At 49.1% G+C, this 22046-nt stretch overlaps 1 protein-coding gene and 1 long non-coding RNA gene across 2 annotated transcripts; one reads left to right on the forward strand and one right to left on the reverse strand.

Moving 5' to 3' along the window:
* The first annotated feature begins 10989 nt into the window (after window positions 1–10989).
* On the forward strand, window positions 10990–16931 carry LOC134735216 (uncharacterized). Its single transcript, XR_010118067.1, has 2 exons — window positions 10990–14664; window positions 16706–16931. It is a non-coding gene; the product is annotated as an uncharacterized lncRNA (long non-coding RNA).
* A 3956-nt stretch (window positions 16932–20887) lies between these two features.
* On the reverse strand, window positions 20888–21288 carry LOC129469908 (small ribosomal subunit protein uS14-like). The gene has a single exon (XM_055257122.2). It carries the CDS (start codon window positions 21259–21261, stop codon window positions 21091–21093), a length of 171 nt encoding a protein of 56 aa, XP_055113097.1. The 5' UTR covers window positions 21262–21288; the 3' UTR covers window positions 20888–21090.
* Window positions 21289–22046: the final 758 nt, after the last annotated feature.

Consider the following 22046-nt stretch of genomic DNA (forward strand, 5'->3'; position numbering starts at 1 on the left):
TGCTATTGTCACGACTAAGACATTTCTTTTGGGGTATCCATCTAGCCCCAGCCTCGAAAGGATGGAAGCAAGGCCTCCTTGCAGGAGGTCATGTTGTCCATTCGTCTGCTTTCATACAAGCTGGTCCAAAGAAAGAGTTCTCTTTCGTTTGGAACATCTGTTGGGTTGGAAGTCCTTCCCCAAATCTGAGTCCTTCTTGCTGCAGAGAAAGCCTTCCTGTGACCTCATCCTTTCCCCTAAATGTTGGGAAATGCTCCTGAGTCCTGTCCTTGACACATACATCTTCCCAGGCTCCAGAAACCCCATCTAGCTTCATTGGGTTGAGAGATGGGGACTGGGACACATGCTTTGGGAAGGGCAGGTGCAGAGTGATGGGGCTGACAGGGGGTGGGGGAAGCAGGGGGAGGAGCTGTCCCTCTGAGGCCTTTGGGAATTGGCTGAGCCAGGCATCCTCAGCCCCCCAGCTAAGCAACACAGAGAGCCAAAAGAGGCTACTGGAGACAAGAAGGCCTTCATGGGGCCACTGCTTGTGGGGGATGTCAGCAGTGGGGAGGAGTGAAGCAGGAAGGAACCGGGAGACTGGATGGAGTTGCTCCCTTCACACGGTCACACATAGCCACACATGGTCACTGGGGCCAGAGTCAGCTCTGTCTGGGCAGCCAGGCCCTCAGTGCAAGCCACCGGCCCATCTGGAGGGGATTAGTGCTCCGGCCAACAAGGTCAGCTGGCCCCTTCCTAGCTGGAGCCCACTCAACCTTGCCAGGAAGTCAGAGAGCTGGACAAGTGGAGCCCGGCCTGGGGAGGTGGAAGGGAGGGAGGATGGAGCATGGTGAAGCACAGGTGGCCTTTTTGGCAGCCCCAGCCCTGGCTTTGGAACAGGCTGGGCAGTGTGCCAAGCCCTCTTGCCACTGTTGTCCCATTGACCCTCATGAATGAGTTGTGAGGCAGGTACCTTCAGCCTCGTATGGATAAATATTCGAGGCCCATAGAGGGTAAGAGACCTGCCTGCGACCCCTCAGCACTTCTGGTTCTCTCTGGGGTCTTGAGGGTACAGTAAAGACCCCTAAGGCTTCCTCTTCTCGCAGGAGGTCCAGGCGCAGCTGTGGGGGAGGGTGCCCTTGGTGTCTTCTGTCCCTGCAGCCAGTCTGCTTTCTGCTCGGCAGCTCCTCTCTCCCTCCTGGGATGAGATGATGGGAGTCTGTAAATGGGTTGGGAAGAAGGAGTTACCTCCTTAAAGGGTTAGTTCTCCCAGGAGTGCTTGAATTTCTAAAGGGGGCAGGGTCCCACATAAATCTCACTCAGAAGCAGGATTGTAAGAGTTCCTGCAGCATCCTTTCCCCTTTTCTGGTCCCTCTTGAGTGTGCACCCGGTTCTACCAGCGGAACACCTGTGGGCCAGGGTCACTGGAGACAGGGCCATACTGTTTGGGCAGCCACTTAAGTAACTTCATCATTCTGAGCACCCCCCCTCCTTATCTGAAAGGTGGGGGGCCACCCACCCAGCTCTCAGGGCTGTTAAGGTGACTAAATGGGATAATCATCCCTGAGCAAAGGGTATCACAGATGGGAAGATTATCTTAGCTCCGCAGGGAGCCAGATGGGCTGCGAGGGAGGGGTAAAGGCAGGGCTGGAGGGGGCTGGAGGGGCTGGCTGAGCAGGGTATATATGGGGGGGGGTTCTTCCTCAAACCCACAAAAGCTCTTAGGCTTACTGTCTTTGTTAGGAAACTGAGGCCCAAAGAAAGGAATTTCTTGTCCCTTTGTTTCCCTTTCCCTGCCTGAGGTCATTCATTCACCTAACGACTTTGTGCGAGACACTAGACAAGGCCCTAGTGAGCAAAATGAACATAGCCCCTCTGGGAACACAGAGCCTAGATGGGGAGACGATCATTTCATTACTGCAAACACAAACATATAATCCCAGCCTGGGCTAAGTGCTGTGAAGTTCCAGACTTGTGTCTGGCTCGGTGCTGTATCCTAAGCACCTTGGCACTTAAGTGACATTGACATACTTGCTGGAAAGAAGGCCACTCTGAGGAGGTGATGTCAGAGCTGAGGCTTGGAGGGCTGGAGTTAAATAAAGATGGTTTCAGGTCTTCTTTGCCTTCCCTGTGGGTCCTGCCTCTGCCTCCTCTCTGGCACTCAGGCTAAGGGTAAGCATCTCCGACTGGCCATCAGCCCCAACATGCCGAGTACAGGGATCAGATCCTGTCTTGCATGGCCAGTCTCCCCTAGGTCCTGAACCCAGGGAAGTGCATGTGGATCTCAGTTTATCCAGATGGTGCGTTTGTGCCTGCCCTCCTTTAGGGAATGCTCTAGAACAGAGTTCAGTCCAGAGCCCAGGGGTGGCCGAGATGATGGATGAGGGTGTGGGGCCTGCTGACCACCAGGGGACCTGATCGTTGGGCTGGGCCAGCCTCTCTGCCCTCATTTTCCCCTCTGCAAAGAAGGGGTGACGAGTGTCCCTACTTCTAGCGCCAGCCCCAGGGCCTCTATCCTGGCGGGAAGGGCAGGCCGACCCGGCAGACTGCGGCCTCTGGGGAGGGAAGAAGGTGTCAGACGCGCGGAGCAACCATAAATAGCCCCCCTCTCCCAGAAGACGGCACGGGGTTCAAGACTCAGGCGCCGCATACTCAGAATGAGAGCAGAGACTCCCGCCAGGAAAAAAAGGCACTTAGGGGATCTGCTCATGAGCATGAAATGCAAATAAGCCCGCCCGGCCTCATTTGCACAACTCGGTGCATGGATTCGGCGAAAGGGCAACCAGGAAGACGACGGCGCAGCAGCCACTCTGCCACTTCCCCCATCCCCTCCCCCCATCGGCCGGGGCGGGAACTGAGACGACCCCAACCCTCTGCGGTGGCGGGAGGTGAGCAGGGGCTGCGTGGGTGGCGCAGCCTTAGGAGAGTGAACAACGCCCAGGGGTGATGGCCTCAGCAACGTGAGGGGTGGTGATGGAGGTCATCCCGCCCATCCCTCCGCCTCTCCGCAGTGGCGCAAGCGCCCCAAAATCTCCGGATAGGGAACTGACTGACCCACTAGGTTCTGCCGTGTCTACCTCTCGCAGATGTTGGGGAAGTGCTTCCCGGCGTCTAATCCTCGCTGTTCCCCCCTCCACCGGCGCCCAGCACACCCGCGGCGCTCCGCTCCCGGGTACCCACAGCTTTCTGGAGTGGCGCCGGCGGCAGGAGAGAGCTAGAGCCGACCGAGCCCCAGAACTCGGGGAGGTGGGCGGGGCAAGGGCCGGGGTCTGCGCGTGCGTGTGCGCGCGTGGAAAGCACAAACCCACGAGGGCCCGCTGCTGGTAGGGTGAAGGTGAGTGAAGTTGGAGTGAGGGATCCAGCTGTGGTGTGCGCCGCGCTCCTCGCAGCCGCTTTCGCTGGCTCGCTCCGCGTCTCGGCCAGAGGAGGAAGCAGTGGCGCCGGCGACAGCTACGGCAGCGGCAGCCACCGCGGCGGCTGCGGCGGCGGCATCTCCGCCTCCATTCCCGCCCGGGACTGCCCCCCACTGTCTCCCCGCCCCTCCCGGACAGTGAGCCCGCCGCGGGGCGGGGGAAGGAGCCGCCCCCACCCCCTCCAAGCCCACCCCTAAACAGATCCCTCCTCCCCTCCCCCTCCGCCTGGCGCGGATTCGGGACGATGCTGACCCCTTAGATCCGGTTCCAGCTGTGCCGCGGGAAGAGGGGGCGCCCCTCCCCGGACCCCCGCCCTCCGCCGCTGCCCCCGTTTTCGCTCGCCCTCTCGGGGCAGCTTCGCCGAAGGTAGCGCCGAATCCGGCAACCGGAGCCTGGGCGCGAAGCGAAGAAGCCGGAACAAAGTGAGGGGGAGCCGGCCGGCTGGCCCGGGGAGCCCTGGGGGCGCAGGGAAAGCGGGACTCGCGCCGGGCGGGGTTTCCCTGCTCCCCGGCGCCCCGCGGGCAGCATGCCCCTGCGGGCAGGGGGAGCTGGGCTGAACTGGCCCTCCTGGGGGCTCAGCTTGCGCCCTAGAGCCCCCCAGATGTCCCCCCGCCGGGGCCCCCGGGTTGCGTGAGGACACCTCCTCGGAGGGGCGCCGCTTGCCCCTCTCCGGACCGCCCGGGGCCCCGGCTGGCCAGAGGATGGACGAGGAGGAGGATGGAGCGGGCGCCGAGGAGTCGGGACAGCCCCGGAGCTTCATGCAGCTCAACGACCTGTCGGGGGCCGGGGGCCGGCCAGAGCCGGGGTCATTAGAAAAGGACCCGGGCAGCGCGGACTCCGAGGCGGAGGGGCTGCCGTACCCGGCGCTGGCCCCGGTGGTTTTCTTCTACTTGAGCCAGGACAGCCGCCCGCGGAGCTGGTGTCTCCGCACGGTCTGTAACCCATATCCTTCGGGGCACGATGGCCAGGCGCGGGGTCGGAAGGGGGACGGGCCGCATTGCCGAGGGTCGGGGGGGAAGAGGACCCACCGCCAGGTGAGTCGGAGAAGTGAGCCCGGAGGGTGGGCGGATGAGAGGGGGGCTGCCAGGGAGGGGAGGGGGCACCAGAGTGAGAGCAGAGACGCGAGCAGGTCTCGTCGGTAACCCGGGCTTACCCCACCTGCGTACACACACCTCAGTCCTCCTGGGTGGGGGGTGGGATCCAGGCCAGGAGAAGAGAGCTGTGCCCCGCTGGCTCGCAGCTGGACGCCCTCCAGATGTGGGCAGGGGAGGGTCGTCATCCTTCAGATGTGGGAAGCTTCGGGAGCCTGGGAGCTGCTGTACTCTGCCCGCGCCGGTTAGCTAGCTGGGTTTGGTTTCCGAGTTTGGTGGTGGTGGTGGGGGGGGGGGGGGGGGGGCGGTGGGGAGGAAGCTGCGGGGACGGAGGAGGGGGGACCGCAATTTCCTGGGCTTCCCTCCTTCCCCCGCCCCAAAGTTTGGGGCGGATTCTAGGGTCTGATTCCCCCCACCTGGTCCTTGAGGCTGAGATTTTTACTGACCCAGAGGGAGATGTTGAGGGGCGGGGACCAGGTCCTGGCCCACCTCGCCCCCCACCTAGCGGGTTGGAGGCACAACAAGGAGATTCCGGCGGCGGCTGATGTCAGGGGCGCAGAATGAGAACAAAATGTGGTGGAGGGGAGCTGTCTGCCCCGGGAGCTGGGAGTGGATCACTTTTCCGCTAGAGCCCAGTGCCGCGGGTGCCTCCTACCCGATCTCCATTCGATGCTGAGACAGGAGAATCACTTGAACCTGGGAGGGGGAGGTTGCAGTGAGCTGAGACCACACCAGTTGCACACCAGCCTGGGCGACAAGAGTGAAACTCTATCTCAAAAAAAAAGACATTTTGAACTGGTTAGCAACAACCTAAATGGGAAATTTTCCCGTGAGAACTTTGATTTCTGACGTATTTGGAAAAATCTGAAAATCTGTCTGTGTTGGACCAATGTTTTTACATGGCAACAATTCACCTGTTGGTGATCAGTGGTTGCCTCTTTTAGACAGCCTGTGCTCTCCAATTCAAGTTCTACAGTGTCTCTTCCGTACTTTTGTTTGCCTAGCCATCTCAGTCAGCTTTTGGATTTTCAAGACAAATCTATTAAGGCAAATCCACATTGACCTATAATGAATTTTTTTTAATTTCTACAATTTATTTGAATTCATTATCTGAGTCTCCAGTTTTTGCATAGTTTTTAGTTTTTAGAGCCTGCCTCCATTCAAAACATTTTCTCAGGGACCTACGTTGCAATTCACTCTTCGTTGGACAGGAGAGACCAATGATAAATCTACAGCTCCCACTGCCAAACCTCTTGCCGTTAGAAATTCAGAGAGTCTCCATCAGGAAAACAAGCCTGGTTCAGTTAAACCTACTCAAACTATTGGTAAGAAAACATTGCAATCAAAATAATGCTTTGCAGAATTAGGTCTTGTGCTTTAGATTAATTCATTTGTGTTTTGCTTTATGTGATTTTTTTTTTTTTTTTGAGATGGTGTCTTGCTCTGTTGCCCAGGCAGGAGTGCAGTAGCACGATTTCAGCTCAGTGCAACCTCTACCTCGTGGGTTCACACGATTCTCCTGCCTCAGCCTCCCGAGTAGCTGTGACTGCAGGCTAATTTTTTGTAGTTTTAGTAGAGACAGGGTTGGCCGGGTACCGTGGCTCACACCTGTAATCCCAGCATTTGGGAGACCGAGGCGGGCGGATCACAAGGTCAGGGGATGGAGGCCATCCTGGCTAACATGGTGAAACCCCATTCCTACTAAAAATACAAAAAAAATTTAGCCGGGCATGGTGGCGGGCACCTGTAGTCCCAGCTACTTGGGAGGCTGAGGCACGAGAATGGCATGAACCCGGGAGGCGGAGGTTGCAGCCGAGATTGCGCCACTGCACTCCAGCCTGGGCAACAGAGCAATACTCTGTCTCAAAAAAAATAAAAGTCAGTCAGTAAATTTAAACAGTAGAGACGAGGTTTCACTATGTTAGCCAGGATGATCTCCATCTTCTGACCTCATGATCTGCCCGCCTCAGCCTCTCAGAGTGCTGGGATTACAGGTGAGAGCCACCTCTCCTGGCCCCTATGTGATTAGTCTTTTGGAAATATTATTTGGCTTATTAGGTAGGTTATGAATCATGGTAAATTAGGGTTCTCCTATATTAAATGTAAAGTTTTGTGTTGAAGTAATAGTAAAAATTCTTTATCCAGAATCTTTGTGCCAAGTGTGCCTAGAAATTTGAATTGAAAAAAAAATTTTATAGAAGCATGATATGGTACCTAGTATAGATATCATATATAAGATCTTGAAGTGGGGTCCTCATGGTAACTTAGGGCAAGTTTTTCCACTAAACAAATCTGCCAGAAACTTACAAGAAAACTATTGGTTTTCACATTAGCTTTTAAGATTTTGGAATCACAACTATAAAGAGCTTTGGAACTAAGTTTTGTTTTGTTTTGTTTTTTGAGACGGAGTCTCACTCTGTTGCCCAGACTGGAGTGCAGTGGCATAATCTCGGCTCACTGCAAGCTCTGTCTCCCTGGTTCATGCCATTCTCTTGCCTCAGCCTCCTGAGTAGCTGGGATTACAGGCGCCCGCCACAACGACCAGCTAACTTTTTTTTTTTTTAGTAGACGGGGTTTCACCTTGTTAGCCAGGATGGTCTTGATCTTCTGACCTCATGATCCACCCGCCTCGGCCTCCCAAAGTGCTCGGATTACAGGCGTGAGCCACCGCGCCCAGCCCAGGAACTATGTTTTTTATAACTCACATATAAGTTTTTCTGTTTTTTTGTTTTGTTTTTTGAGATGTAGTCTCGCTGTCTCGCCCAGGCTGGAGTGCAGTGGTGCAATCTCAGCTCACTGCAAGCTCCACCTCCTGGGTTCACGCCAGTCTCCTGCCTCAGCCTCCTGAGTAGCTGGAACTACAGGTGCCGGCCACCATGCCCGGCTAATTTTTGTTTTTTTTTTTGTATTTTTATTAGAAACGGGGTTTCACCGTGTTAGCCAGGATAGTCTCGATCTGCTGACCTCATGATCTGCCTGCCTCAGCCTCCCAAAGTGCTGAGATTACAGGCATGACCCACCATGCCCAGACTAATTTTTTGAGACTTTTTTTTTTTTTTTTTTTTTTTTTTATTATACTTTAGGGTTTCAGGGTACATGTGCACAATGTGCAGGTTTGTTACATATGTATCCATGTGCCATGTTGATTTCCTGCACCCATTAACTCGTCATTTAGCATTAGGTGTATCTCCTAATGCTGTCCCTCCCCCCTCCCCCCACCCCACAACAGTCCCCAGAGCATGATGTTCCCCTTCCTGTGTCCATGAGTTCTCATTGTTCAATTCCCACCTATGAGTGAGAACATGCGGTGTTTGGTTTTTTGTCCTTGAGATAGTTTACTGAGAATGATGTTTTCCAGTTTCATCCATGTCCCTACAAAGGACACGAACTCATCATTTTTTATGGCTGCATAGTATTCCATGGTGTATATGTGCCACATTTTCTTAATCCAGTCTATCGTTGTTGGACATTTGGGTTGGTTCCAACTCTTTGCTATTGTGAATAGTGCCGCAATAAACATACGTGTGCATGTGTCTTTATAGCAGCATGATTTATAGTCCTTTGGGTATATACCCAGTAATGGGATGGCTGGGTCAAATGGTATTTCTAGTTCTAGATCCCTGAGGAATCGCCACACTGACTTCCACAATGGTTGAACTAGTTTACAGTCCCACCAACAGTGTAAAAGTGTTCCTATTTCTCCACATCCTCTCCAGCACCTGTTGTTTCCTGATTTTTTAATCATGGCCATTCTAACTGGTGTGAGATGGTATCTCACTGTGGTTTTGATTTGCATTTCTCTGATGGCCAGTGATGAGGAGCATTTCTTCATGTGTTTTTTGGCTGCATAAATTTTTTTGTATTTTTAGTAGAGATGGGGTTTCACCGTGTTAGCCAGGATGGTCTCGATCTCCTGACGTCGTGATCCACTCGCCTGGGCCTCTCAAAGTGCTGGGAATTACAGGTGTGAGCCACCGCGCCGAGGCTGCAGTGCAGTGGCATGATCTCGGCTCAGCACAACCTCTGCCTCCTGGTTTCAAGCAATTCTCCTGCCTCAGCCTCCCGAATAGCTGAGATTACAGGCACGCACCACCATGCCTGGCTAATTTTTGTATTTTTAGTAGAGACAGGGTTTCATCATGTTGGCCAGGCTTGTCTCAAACTACTGACCTCAGGAGATCCACCCATCTTGGCCTCCCAAAGTGGTGGGATTACAGGCATGAGCCATCGCCCCCAGCCAGTTTTTTAAGAAGAAAAAACATTTACAAATAGAGTTAACTTTCTGCTGAGTTTAAGGCCCCAGTTGCAGTGTTCTATCATTTTTATTTTACTTTTTGAGACAGGGTCTCTCTCTGTCACTCTGGCTGGAGTGCAGTGGTGCCATCTCAGCTCACTGAAACCACCGCCTCCCAGGCTCAAGCGATCCTCCCACCTTAGCCCTCCATATAGATGGGACTACAGGCTCATGCCACCACGCCCTGTTAATTTTTGTATTTTTCGGGAGAGATGGGATTTTGCTGTCACCCACGCTGGTCTCAAACTCCTGAGCTCCAGCAATCTACCTACCTTAGCGTCCCAAAGTACTGGGACTACAGGCTTGAGCCACTGCGCCTGGCCAAGTTCTGTCATTTTTATATCTTTACAGTAGGTACATTATCCTTGACCTGAGAGAGCACTCATGTGTCTTTATCTGCCTGTTTAAAGAAGGCAGAAGGCTTAGGTTGTCCTCTTTGACCACTCATGTACCTTCATTGTGTGCAGGTCACAGTAATGGTCAGATTAAAGAGATATAAGAAATAGGGCCGGGTGCAGTGGCTGACACTGTAATTCCAGCACTTTGGGAGACCAGGGTGGGTGGATTGCTTGAAGCCCAGGAGTTCAAGACCAGCCTGGGCAACATAGTGACACCCTGTCGCTTATAAAAAATAAAAAGTATAAATAAAATAAGGAACGGCTTGCGTCAGGGGAAAGGTTTTGCAAGTAAACTGTAGTGTGGGCACTTCTCAGAATACTCAGAAACCAGTGAAATGGGTAAAAGGTTGCATCAAAGCTAAGAAAAAGTTCTATACAAATTATACCTAATTGTTAATTATGTAAGGAAATATAAATACCTTTTTTTCTTCTTATATCTGAAAGGAAATATACCAGAATCATTTGTCACTATCTTTTTAGATTTGAAATAATTTTTTTTTTTTTGTAGACAGAGTCTTGCTCCGTCGCCCAGACTGGAGTGCAGTGGCGCAACCTCAGCTCACTGCACCCCCTGCCTCCTGGGTTCAAGCAATTCTCCTGCCTCAGCCTCCCAGGTAGCTGGGACTACAGGCGTGTGCCACTGTGCCTGGCTAGTATATATATATATATATATATATATATATATATATATATATATACATATATATATATATATATATACATATATATATATATATATATATATACACATACATACATATATATATATATATTTTTTTTTTTTTTTCATAGAGATGGGGTTTCACCATGTTAGCCAGGCTGGTCTCAAACTTCTGACCTCAGGCAGTCTGCCCACCTTGGCCCCCTAAAGTTCTGGGATTGCAGACATGAGCCGTGCCAGGTCTGAAATAATTTTAATAACTTACTTTCTGATAAACCAACACTTAGTGCCTGCTCACACCTGGGATCTGAGAATACAAACACCAATTAAAACCACACTCTGGGCTGGGCACAGTGACTCATATCTGTAATCCTAGCATTTTTGGAGGCCGAGATGAGCAGATTGCCTGAGCCTCAGGAGTTCGAGACCACCCTGGGCAATATGGTGAAACCCTGTCTCTGCTAAAATACAAAAAATCAGCTGGGGGTTGTGGCAGGTGCCTGTAATCCCAGCTACTCAGGAGGCTGAGGCACGAGAATTGCTTGAACCCAGGAGGTGGAGGTTGCAGTGAGCTGAGATTGCACCACTGCACGCCAGCCTAGGCACCAAAGTGAATCTGTCTCAACAACAAAAAAACACATTCTGACTTCAGAGTGCTTAAAACAGCATGGTAATGACATATAATTACTTGGAGTTACTTTTATAATTGTTTAGGACATAGGAGGTGGTTTTTTGTTTTTGTTTCTCTTTTTTTTTTGACAAAGTCTTGCTCAGTCGCCCAGGCTGGAGTATAGTGGTGCAATCTCAGCTCACTGCAAGCTCCGCCTCCCAGGTTCACGCCATTCTCCTGTCTCAGCCTCCCGAGTCGCTGGGACTACAGGTGCCCGCCACCACGCCCGGCTAATTTTTTTGTATTTTTAATAGAGATGCGGTTTCACTGTGTTAGCCAGGATGGTCTCGATCTCCTGACCTCATGATCCATCCGCCTCAGCCTCCCAAAGTGCTGGGATTACAGGCGTGAGCCACCGCGCCCAGCCCTGTTTTTGTTTTTTGAGACCGAGTTTTGCTCGTCACCCAGGCGGAAGTGCAGTGGTGTGGTCTTGGCTCACTGCAACCTCAATGTTCCTGTGTTCCAGGGTAATGCCAGGTGGGTTTTGAGAGCTGGGTCGGTACTGCAGACATCTCTTCTGCATTGTTGGGTGCCGTCTCTGCTGCATGTGGTCATTGGCCAGCCCTGGCATCCCCAGGGGAATGGCAGCAGTGAGGTAGATGGGAGGACATTTCTGGTCGGGGAACCGGCATCCCATTCAGCTTCTCGGGACTCACAGGCCAGCATGTGTTCCATGGCTGGGAATTGCCTACCACCCACACCAGCTTCTGTTTACCTTTTTGGCATCAAATAATGGACAGTGTTTGGAAATCTTTCTACAGGCAATTACCTCCCCAAGAGAAGCCTTCCTTACTTTGGAGTAAGGTCCTAAGACAGCTGGATGAGTCAGGAAAACCATGTGCCCTCTAGGTATTATTAATATAAGCAGGAAGGGATCTACTATAGGAATGAAGTATTTATAAAACCACTGAAAGGGATAGAGAAGTGAAAATTGGAGAAAGCCAGTAGCAACTGTCAGAAATCAGCAACGTGCAGGAGGCACAGAAAACTCCTGCTGATGGTCTCAGCTTCCAGCAGCACAAAAGCAGATGATGTACTGGAAAGTGCTCAGAAGATGCTACAAAACCTCATGCCTAGTGTCTGCCACTGCTGGAAAAGGAATCATGGTTTCTAGAAGGGCCTCTCATTAGTGGACTTTAAAGCAAATCCTGGCTGGCAGGAAATTCTGAGGAATATAGTTCTTAGGCTTCCAGCCTCTACCATGCAGGAGAGAACACAGAAGGACTGATACATGTTAGTGGATCCATGTATGTGTCCAGCACAGCGGCCTGCTGGACTCTGAGAACTGGGAAAGATCAGAGCAAGCCTTGCCTCTTATCTTCGGGAAACCAGAATATGTTTGGGGTGGTAGGAGCCACGCAGACTCTCCTGAGTCCCCTCACGGACTTCCTTCCCCCTGTGCCTTTCCTTTGAGAGTGAAGATGGGTGGAGTTGACCAGGGAAAGCGGAGAGAATTCAGGAAAGACCCAAAGTGTTTGTAATTCTTCTTTGTCCTTTTACCTACAGAAATGGTCACAAGGTTCTATTTAAATAGCCTAATAAACACATCTGGAGCCTGTCTTGACTGTGGTCCTCTCCTTTGAGCTCCTTCCTAGAGCATGGAATCCTGATTTCAGGACTAGAAGCTTAGCCTAGGGCTGAAATTCCTTCCCCAACTCCCTACATTTTATTTTGAAGGATTTCAGACCTACAGAAAAGATGAAAGAATAGTTCAACAGAGGCCCTATATCCTTTGTCTACTATGTAGCTGTAAAGTCTGGAAATAGGCAAATATTCATAATGCCATCAAGAACATCTTCAATCATAGAAAAATATGATAGGCCAGACGGGGTGGCTCAAGCCAGCACTTGGGGAGGCCAAGACGGGAGAATCACTTGAGCCCAAGAGTTTGAGACCAGCCTGGGCAACACAGCAAGACTCTGCTTCCAAAAAATTAAAAAAAAAAATGTTTCCATACTTTGTGGTTACCCTATAGATTCATCAATTGTTAATTTTTGGCCACATTTACCTCATCTTTAGATGTCTGTATAATTTTTTTTCTGAATAATTTAAAAGTTATAGACATCAGGCCAGGCGCAGTGACTCACACCTGTAATCCCAGCACTTTGGGAGGCTGAGGCAGGTGGATCACTTGAGGTCAAGAGTTCAAGACCTGCCTGGCCAACATGGCAACACACCTTCTCTACCAAAAAAAAAAAAAAATACAAAAATTAGCTGGGCATGGTGGCATGCACCTATAGTCCAGCTACTCGAGAGGCTGAGGCAGGAGAATCGCTTGAACCCGGGAGGCGAAGGCTGCAGTGAGCCGAGATTGTGCCACTGCACTCCAGCCTGTGACAGCGAGACGCCATCTCAAAATAAATAAATTCATTAACTACATATCATCATTATAGATAATTTTAGCCTTTCTCCATTAAAAAAGAGCTTTCCATTTTTTAAAGGGATGGCACTTTTTTTTTTCTTTTTTTGAGACGGCTTCACTGTGTCGCCAAAGCTGAAATGCCATGGCATGACCACAGCTCACTGTAGTTGTGACCTTTCAGGTTCAAGCGATCCTCCCACCTCAGCCTCCCAAGTAGCTGAGACTACAGGTGTGCACCACCATGCCTGGCTAATTGTTAAAGTTTTTGTGGAGATACGGTCTCCCTATATTTCCCAGGCTGGTCTCAAACTCCTGGGCTCAAGTGATCCTCCCACCTCAGCCTCCCAAAGTGCTGGGATACAGATGTGAGCCATTGTGCCTGGTGAAGGGGTGATACTCTTAACCTGGAAGTTGTATGTTATATGTGTGAGACAGAGGGAGTGGGGAGGGGCATTTTCCTGGGAAGAGGCTCCATAAGTTTCATACCTTATGTCATAGGGTACCATGATGCCAGAAGTAATCTAGTATCACTGCCAAATGAGGCATGCTAAGCTCAGCCTCTAGCTCAGTGACTAAGAATGGGGCCTCCCCACCTCTCAGGTAAGCATGTGCGTTTCCCTGTGCCCAGTGGGTGTGAATATCAGTCCTTCCTTGATCCTGTGGTAACATGGTAAGTGTTACTACCTCTCCTTTATTCATGAAATATTAAGCAAGCACAAATGGTGTGCCAGGGACTGCACTGGGTGGCAGGGAGGAACAAGACCTGTCCTGGCCCTCAAGGCACTCACTGCCATGTTGACAGATGGGTAAAGAGATTAATTCCAGGCTTCTCAGTCAAGGTGTGCAGGCAGGTCATGGGAGCCAGGGGCATGTTTGGTTCGGAGGGACTAGGAGCAGGACAGGAGATACCCTTTTCTTACCACCTCCATTGCCCCTGCTGCACTGGAAAGCCTGGCCCTGGGGCAGCCTGTGGGGTGACCCGTGCTGCTTGGGGAGCTGCTTCCCGAGACTTCCCCTGATCTTGACATTCAAGAAGCGAGCACGGGGCCGAGGCAGGTGCGCCATCAGATAACCTGGGACCACTCAGGTTTCTCCCAGCTGCCAGGGCTTGTGCCACTTGAGACGTCCGGGCCCTCCCTGCCACGACACCTCATAAGGCCCGTGCAGAGGAGCTGGGTAGGAGCCAGGGCCAAGTGGGGGTGGCACAGATCACCTTCTGTGACTCAGTCTGGTCTTTCCTTCACCAGATGAATCAGAAGCTCCTGGAGGTGGAGCCCGGGAATCTAGTTTTTCAATGCTCATAGATGGCCCTAATGATCATTCCCTTTTGGGAACCCCTGATTACAATCATTTCTTGCCTTCCATGCCAGGAGCTGGGGGCAGGAGGAAAGGGGGACATGGCTATTTCCAGTGTCCTGTGACAAAGTGGGAAGGGGGACCTTCATTCCACATCCTAGCCCTTCCATGACTCATCCATCAGGGGGCTTCTCCTCCCCCGTAGTGGGACCTGGGTTGTCATCTTTTCACCTGCCCTACATGGACGCAAGTAAAAGGGGTGAACAACCCCCTTTGGTGATGAAGTTGGGGACTTATAGTACATGTGGGTATGTGGTTACAGCTTGAAGCACCAAACCCTCTGTGTGCAGACAGAGCACTGGTCATTTGAATGCCCTCCAACTGAGCCACCCCTCCCCGCTGCCGAATTGTGTGAGGTCGACAGGACGGCTCTTTTCATTTCCATCTTACAGATAGGGACATTCGTGGAGGCTCTGTAACTCGACTCAAGTCCTATAAGCGTAAGTAGAAGTCCTGGCATAACACTTCTGGGCATCCAGAACTTTCTGTCCCATCGTTGTTTTCTCCTTGCTGTAGGTCCAGGTCAAGTGGTCTGCCTCTTAAATTAGGCAAAGTCCAGACCTCTCAGATTTAGGGACAGGGAGGGTGAGGGTCTCACTGTGTCCCCCAGGCTGGAGTACAATGTTACGATCACAACTCACTGCAGCCTCAAACTCCTAGGCTCAAGTGATCCTCCCACATCAGCTCGCCAGCCCCTCGTAGCTGGCATCATGCCCGTGAGACCGCTCACCTCTCCTCTCACACCCTTCCGCAAAGAAAAGAACTTTAAATAACAGAATGAAATCACTTGTGTGGTAGATTGTATCATGTCCAAAATGTTTGCTACCCCTCCTTGGCATGAGCCTCACCTGAGGGCCTGGGGAGGATTATATACCCCTACCTTGTTGAACCTGGAAGGGCCACGAAACTTGCCTGACACTGGTTGTAAGAGCCGGTGGGTGGTCCATCAGCTGTCTGTTGCAGTGACCTGCAATGTTCACATGGAGACTGGTTTGTCAGCCTAGGTCCCAGGGTGAAGAAGATGGTCAGAGCAGCCAGCCACAATAGACATGAACAGTAGAGAGAAATTAACCCCTGCCATTGTAGACCAGTAGACTTTCCAGTGGTTGCTGCACCATAATTGAGACTAAACTGTCTGATTCAGTTTGTAATCCCACCATTCAAAGATTAGCCATTGTTAAAATTCTGGTGTGTATCTTAGCAGAAATTCTGATATGCAAATTAATGTATTTAGATACACAATCTTAAAAAATGGGATAATACACATCTTGCTTTGAAGCTTTCTTGTCTTATCTAATATGTACTGAGTGTCTTTCCATGGTAAATGTATATCTAGATCCAATTTTTCAGTGTTGGGATCACAGTGTGGCTCCATACTGTAGTAATGCATAGTTATGGTAAAAAATGTTTTTTTCCCAGTTTCTTTTATTTTCTCTTTCTTTCCTTCTTTTTTCTTTTTTCTTTTTTTTTTTTCATCTCTGTCACCCAGGTTAGAGTGGAGTGCAGTGGCACAGTCCTGGCTCACTGCAGCCTCAACCTCCTGGACTCAAGCAATGTTCCCACCTTAGCCTCCTGAGTAGCTGGAACCACCACACCTGGCTAATTTTTAAATTTTTTGTAGAGGCAGGGTTTTGCCACGTAACTCACATTGCTTTTGAACTCCTGAGCTCAAGCAATCCTCCCCCCTTGGCGTCCCAAAGTGCTGGGATTACGGGGGTTACAGGTGTGAGCCACCGCACTCAGCCTCCAGTTCCTTTTTTTTTTTTTCTTTTTTTGAGACAGAGTCTTGCTCCCTTGCCCAGTCTGGAGTGCAGTGGTGCAATCTTGGCTCACTACAACCTCTGCCCCCCAGGTTCAAACAATTCAACATCAACCTCCCAGGCTCAAGTGATCCTCCTACCTCAGTTCTCTACCCCTTTGTAGCTGATATACAGATACACACCAGCGCACCAGTGTGCCCAGCTAGTTTTTAAATTTTTTACAGGGATGCAGTCTCACTATGTTTCCCAGGCTAGTCTTTTTTTTTTTTGAGATGGAATCTTACTCTGTCACCCAGGCTGGAGTGCATTGGCATGATCTCGCCTCACTGCAACCTCTGCTGCCCAGGTTCAACCGATTCTCCTGCCTCAGCCTCCTGGAGTAGCTGGGATTACAGGTGCCTGCCACTGCGCCCGGCTAATTTTTGTATTTTTAGTAGAGATGGGGTTTCACCATCTTGGCCAGGCTGGTCTTGAACTCCTGACCTCATGATCCACCTGCATCAGCTTCCCAAAGTGCTGGGATTACAGGTGTGAGCCACCGCGCCCAGCCATCCAGGCTGGTCTTGAACTCCTGGCTTTAAGTGATCCTCCTGCCTCAGTCTCCCAGTGCTGGGATCACAGGCGTGAGCTACTGCACCCCGCTTAATTTTTGATAAATATAAACTCTGTGATGAACATGTTATGTAAATATTTTTATGCAATGGTTTGATCATTTTCTTAGGTTTAGGTTAAATCTCAAGAAGTGGAATTGCTGACTCTACGGATTTGCACATCCTTTGTTTGGATACACAACGCCAGACTACCCTCCAGGAAGCCTGCCCAATTCACACCACTTTTGCCAGCCTGCTAGTGCTCATTTCTCAACCTCATCAATAGCAAGCATGATCAATTTTTCCAGATGATTCCAACTTGAAGAGCATTCCTTTTTTTTTTTTTTTTTTTTTTTTTTTTGAGACAGAGTCTTGCTCTGTCCCCCAGGCTGGAATGCAGTGGCTCGATCTTGGCTCACTGCAACCTCCGCCTCCCAGGTTCAAGCGATTGTCTTGCCTCAGCCTCCCGAGTCGCTGGGAGTACAATTGCACGCCCCCACACCTGGCTCATTTTTTTTTGTATTTTTAGTAGAGATGGGGTTTCGCCATGTTGGCCAGGCTGGTCTCAATCTGTTGACCTCGTGATCCGCCCACCTTGGTCTTCCAAAGTGCTGGGATTACAGGCGTGAGCCACCGCACCTGGCCTAAAGAGCATTCTTGATCCTAGCTTTATCATCAGTACTGCCTTGGCAATTGTTGTGTCCATCTGATTGATCACTGCCAAGTCAGAAAGCAAAGGGGATACAACCTCTGGGACCACCTAGGTAGAAGACTGAGCTGGAACTCAGTCTAATTTCCATGTCTTGTACATTACGTCTGAGTTTCTCTTACTTAGCCGACCCCCTCCTGGGAGAATCCTAGGTCTCCCTTTTATCTTTCTCTCCCTGCTGCCCCTTCTCCCTGAGGGGATTTTTAAGGCCAATTTTAAAATTATTATTATGAAACAAATAACAAAATGGAAATATTGGACAGAATTCTAAGTGAAAAAGAAAAAAGGATCACCCATAATCAGTGGTCCCAACAAATTACATTTTTATTTGCCTTATTTGCCTGTGTTCCCTTCCAGTCCTAGTCCAAATGCATGCCATATTTTTACCCAGATGTGACCCTAGCCCAGATCTAATTTTGCATTCTGCCCCTTTCAATTCTCTTGTCATAAGCAGTTTTCCACATTGCTACATGGTCATCATCTTATTTTAATTGTTGCACAACGTTCCAATGAGTGAATAATTTAATCATCATTACCCTAATGTAAGTCACTTACATGGTTGCTCAATTTTCCTATAATAAATATTGCTGTAGCGCATGCTTTTGTGTATATGGCTTCTTCCTTCATTTGAATTATTTCCTCAGGTCAATTCTCAAGAGTGAGATAGGTCAAAAGGTACGAAGGCTTTAATGATTCTTGGTATGATAACTGGAACATTGTTTTCCAAAGGGTTTTTCTTTCCTTTTTTTTTTTATTTTCCTGCTCAAAAGTTAATACATGCTATCTTTCAACCATTTAGAAGAAAGCAAAAATTCTACTACCCAGAAATTACCACTACTAACATTTGGCCAACCATTCCTCCAGGCATCTCTGGATATACACATCTATCTATATGTATAATGTGCATAGATATACATATAGATGTAACATAAAAATAATTTTTCACAAAAGGGATCACACCCCCATGCCAGTTTTGCAACCTGCTTTTTTACTCAACAACATGTCCTGGGTTTTTCTAATTGGTTCTGCCACCACCAGTGCCTAGGTGGTAGCAAAATGTAGTACAGCAGTAGCTGTAAGCCACACACTGTACCAAGAATTTTATGTACATTAGCTAATTTAAGCTCTGCAATAACCAAATGAGATAAGTTCTATTATCATCATGCCCATTTTACAAATGAGGAAACAGGCTCAGAGAAATTGACTGCACAGGGTCACAGAGCTAGGGAGTGGTGGGGCTGGCACTCCAAAACAGGTGTTTATACAAGTAATACACAAACACATGTCTATTGTAAAAGATGAAAATAATAAATGCAAGCAAGAGCATAGCATAGAAACTAAAGTGTGGGCCGGGCGCAGTGGCTCATGCCTGTAATCCCAGCACTTTGGGAGGCCGAGGCAGGCGGATCACGAGGTCAGGAGATCGAGACCATCCTGGCTAACGTGGTGAAACCCCATCCCTGCTAAAAATACAAAAAATTAGCCGGGTGTGGTGGCGGGCATCTGTAGTCCCAGCTACTGGGTGGGGGCGCTGAGGCACGAGAATGGTATTAACCCAGGAGGCAGAGCTTGTAGTGAGCTGAGATGGTGCCACTGCACTCCAGCCTAGGTGACAGATCAAGGATCTGTCTCAAAAAAAAGAAAAAAAGGAAACTAAAGTGTGAAAGTCCCATTTACACTTCCACAGAGGTTTGGTGTGTGTATCGGTTAAGTTTAGGTTCAATTGCATATAACAGAAAACCAAAATAGCATAGGCTTAAACAAGATAGGATTTGTTTTCTTCACATAAAAGAAATCTGCACATAGCATTTCAGGGCTAGCATGGTGGGCCCATGCTCATTAGTCATGAAGAACCCATTTTCAGTTTATGGCTTCGTCCCTAAGGTCTCCACGTAGACTAATGTTGTCCCTAGAGCTCCAGCCATCATGCCTGCATTCTAGGCAATAAGGAGAAGGCTGGAGGAGCAATGCCATGGTTTTTCCCAGATGAATCAGCCTCTCTCTAAAGAGCTTTCCCTAAAGTCCCCCTACCCTATGATATCGCTTTATTTCTTTTCTAATTTTTTTTTTTTTTTTTTTTGAGATGGAATCTCACTTTGTTGCCCAGGCTGGAGTGCAGTGGCACCATCTTGGTTCACTGCAGCCTCCACCTCCTGGTTCTAGTGATTCTCCTGCCTCAGCCTCCCAAGTAGCTGGGAATACAAACGTGCACCACCACGCCTAGCTAATTTCTGTATTTTTAGTAAAGACAGGGTTTCACCATGTTGGCCAGGCTGGTCTCGAACTCCTGACCTCAGGTGCTCCACCCACCTCGGCCTCCCAAAGTGCTGGAATTATAGGCGTGAGCCACTGCACCCGGCCTGATATCAGTTTATTTCTCATTGGCCACCCTTATCCACAGGGAGGCTGTGCAGTGTAGTTTTTAAACTGAGCATTTTGCAGCTTCTCCAACCCCAGCTCCCCCCATAATACAAGTGCTTGGTTAATTTTTTTTTAAGGGGGAAAGAATGGATATTAAAAGAAAATTAGACAATTCTGCCACCATGTATATCCTTCCCAATCCTTTCCTACAAATTTATGTATGTATATATTGTGAAAGTTGATTGTACAAATTGGGTCATTCTTGCCATACTCAACTAAATCAGAGTCAATGGGTTGAGGGGAAAAGCACTTGGGACACATAACTTCGTTTCAATAAGTACGTTTTCCACAAGCTTGGCTGCTGAAACTGCCTCTTGAAACCTGAAACTAGTTTTATCTGATGGTTACTGAAACAACCTGCTACAACTCTAAGGCTAGCTTTACCCACCACCTTCACTCACCAGTCAGCACTTGGCATCCCCAAAACCTTACTAGCACCAATGAACTATCTTTCAAAACAATTCTCCTTTTCATAAAACCCCCAAGCATCTCTTTGTTCTTTGGCTATACTAAAGACCACCCAGTCTGTGTGTATGCCCCAAATTGCAATTGTTGCTTCTGAGATAAAATGTTAAATTTAGAGATTCATCTCTACATTTTTTTTTTTTTTTTTTTTTTTTGAGATGGAGTCTTGCTCTATCGCCCAGGCTGGAGTGCAGTGGCACAATTTCGGCTCACTGCACGCTCCGCCTCCCGGGTTCACGCCATTCTCCTGCCTCAGCCTCCCACATAGCTGGGATTACAGGTGCCTGCCACCACGCCTGGCTAATTTTTGTATTTTTAGTAGAGATGAGGTTTCACCGTGTTGGCCAGGCTGGTCTCAAACTCCTGACCTCAGGTGATCCACCCGCCTGGGTCTCCCAAAGTGCTGGGATTACAGGTGTGAGCCACCGTGCCAGGCCTCATATTAACCACAGAATGTGGTTTGTGTCTTAAAGAAAAATTCACTGTATGGCATAACTGTAATCTAAATCCTTAGAGCAAATAATGAGGTTTAGCGATGATGTTTATATCCTTTTGCTTTTGAGAACAGTGGGTTTCAGTCTTCCCATACTTTCCTACCTCTTCCTCCTTTCTCTAACAGAAATGCATACTTCATGCATGCATTTACACACTTAATACATAGTACACATTCCCATTTTAACAATGGCTCATTTAGGCAGTGACTTGCAATTGCAGGGAAAGGGGACAATACCAGATTGTGGGAATTGGGTAATTACCATATTCTCTCTGGAAGAAATACTGCCTCAGGGATGAATAACAAAGTGATTTATGTGACTTTTTGTTAGTTTGTTTGTTTGTTTTTTCAAATGTTTATTTCATGTACGAACTATCATGGTTTTTCATTGAGTAGATGCCTTGGACAATCCTTTGAAGGAAGATCATTTAGTCCAACTTAATGAAACCGATATCCTTCGCGTACTGACGGAAACACTGGCGGCACATATTGAGGCCATATTTCCGGATCAGACCGTGCCAGTTTGAACAGATGCGACAAGAGCGAGAACCCTGGCCGAATTTACGCGGGTGGCTCCAGTACAGCTGCTGATGACCCATCCTGCTCTCAGCAGTGCAACGAGGTAAAAGGATTTATGTGACTTTTAAGCAAATTTCCTAGTCTGCATACCTTTCCTTATCTGCAAGCTGGAAGACATTGAGTATGAATGACATGATGTGACATTTTGCAAGTCATTTTAGTTGCTGTGTGGAAAATAGCCTGTAAAAAGGTACAGATACAGCTGGGGAGACTAGTTAGGAAGCTATGTAATAATCTTGGTGAGAACCGATGGTGGCTCGGAGCAGTGGAAGTAATGGTAAGTGGTCAGAATTTGGATATGTTTTTTGTTTGTTTGAGACAGTCTCACTGTCACCCAGGCTGGAATGCAGTGGCACGATCCCAGCTCACTGCAACCTCTGTGTCCTGGGTTCAAGTAATTCTCCTGCCTCACCCTCTCTAGAAACCGGGATTACAGGGTTATGCCACCATGCTTGGCTAAGTTTTGTATTTTTAGTAGAGACAGGGTTTCACCATGTTGCCCGGGCTGGTCTTGAACTTCTGAGCCGCCCACCTCCGCCTCCCAGAGTGTTGGGATTACAGGCGTGATCCACTGTTATCAGTCAAAATCTGGATGTGTTTGGAAGGAAGAGCTGACAGGATTTACTGACAGATTGTTTGTAGGATGTGAGAAAAGGGTCAAGTATGACCTCAGGATTTTTGGACTAAGTAACTGGAAGGATAGAATTGCCATTTACTGAAGTATGTAAGGGTGGTCCTTCCTGAAATTTTGTCTGGGCAGGTGGGAAATAGTATCTCATTGTATTTGTTATTTTCCCCAGTTTTC

Source organism: Symphalangus syndactylus, chromosome 20 (genome assembly GCF_028878055.3).
Source record: "Symphalangus syndactylus isolate Jambi chromosome 20, NHGRI_mSymSyn1-v2.1_pri, whole genome shotgun sequence".
NCBI lineage: Eukaryota > Metazoa > Chordata > Mammalia > Primates > Hylobatidae > Symphalangus > Symphalangus syndactylus.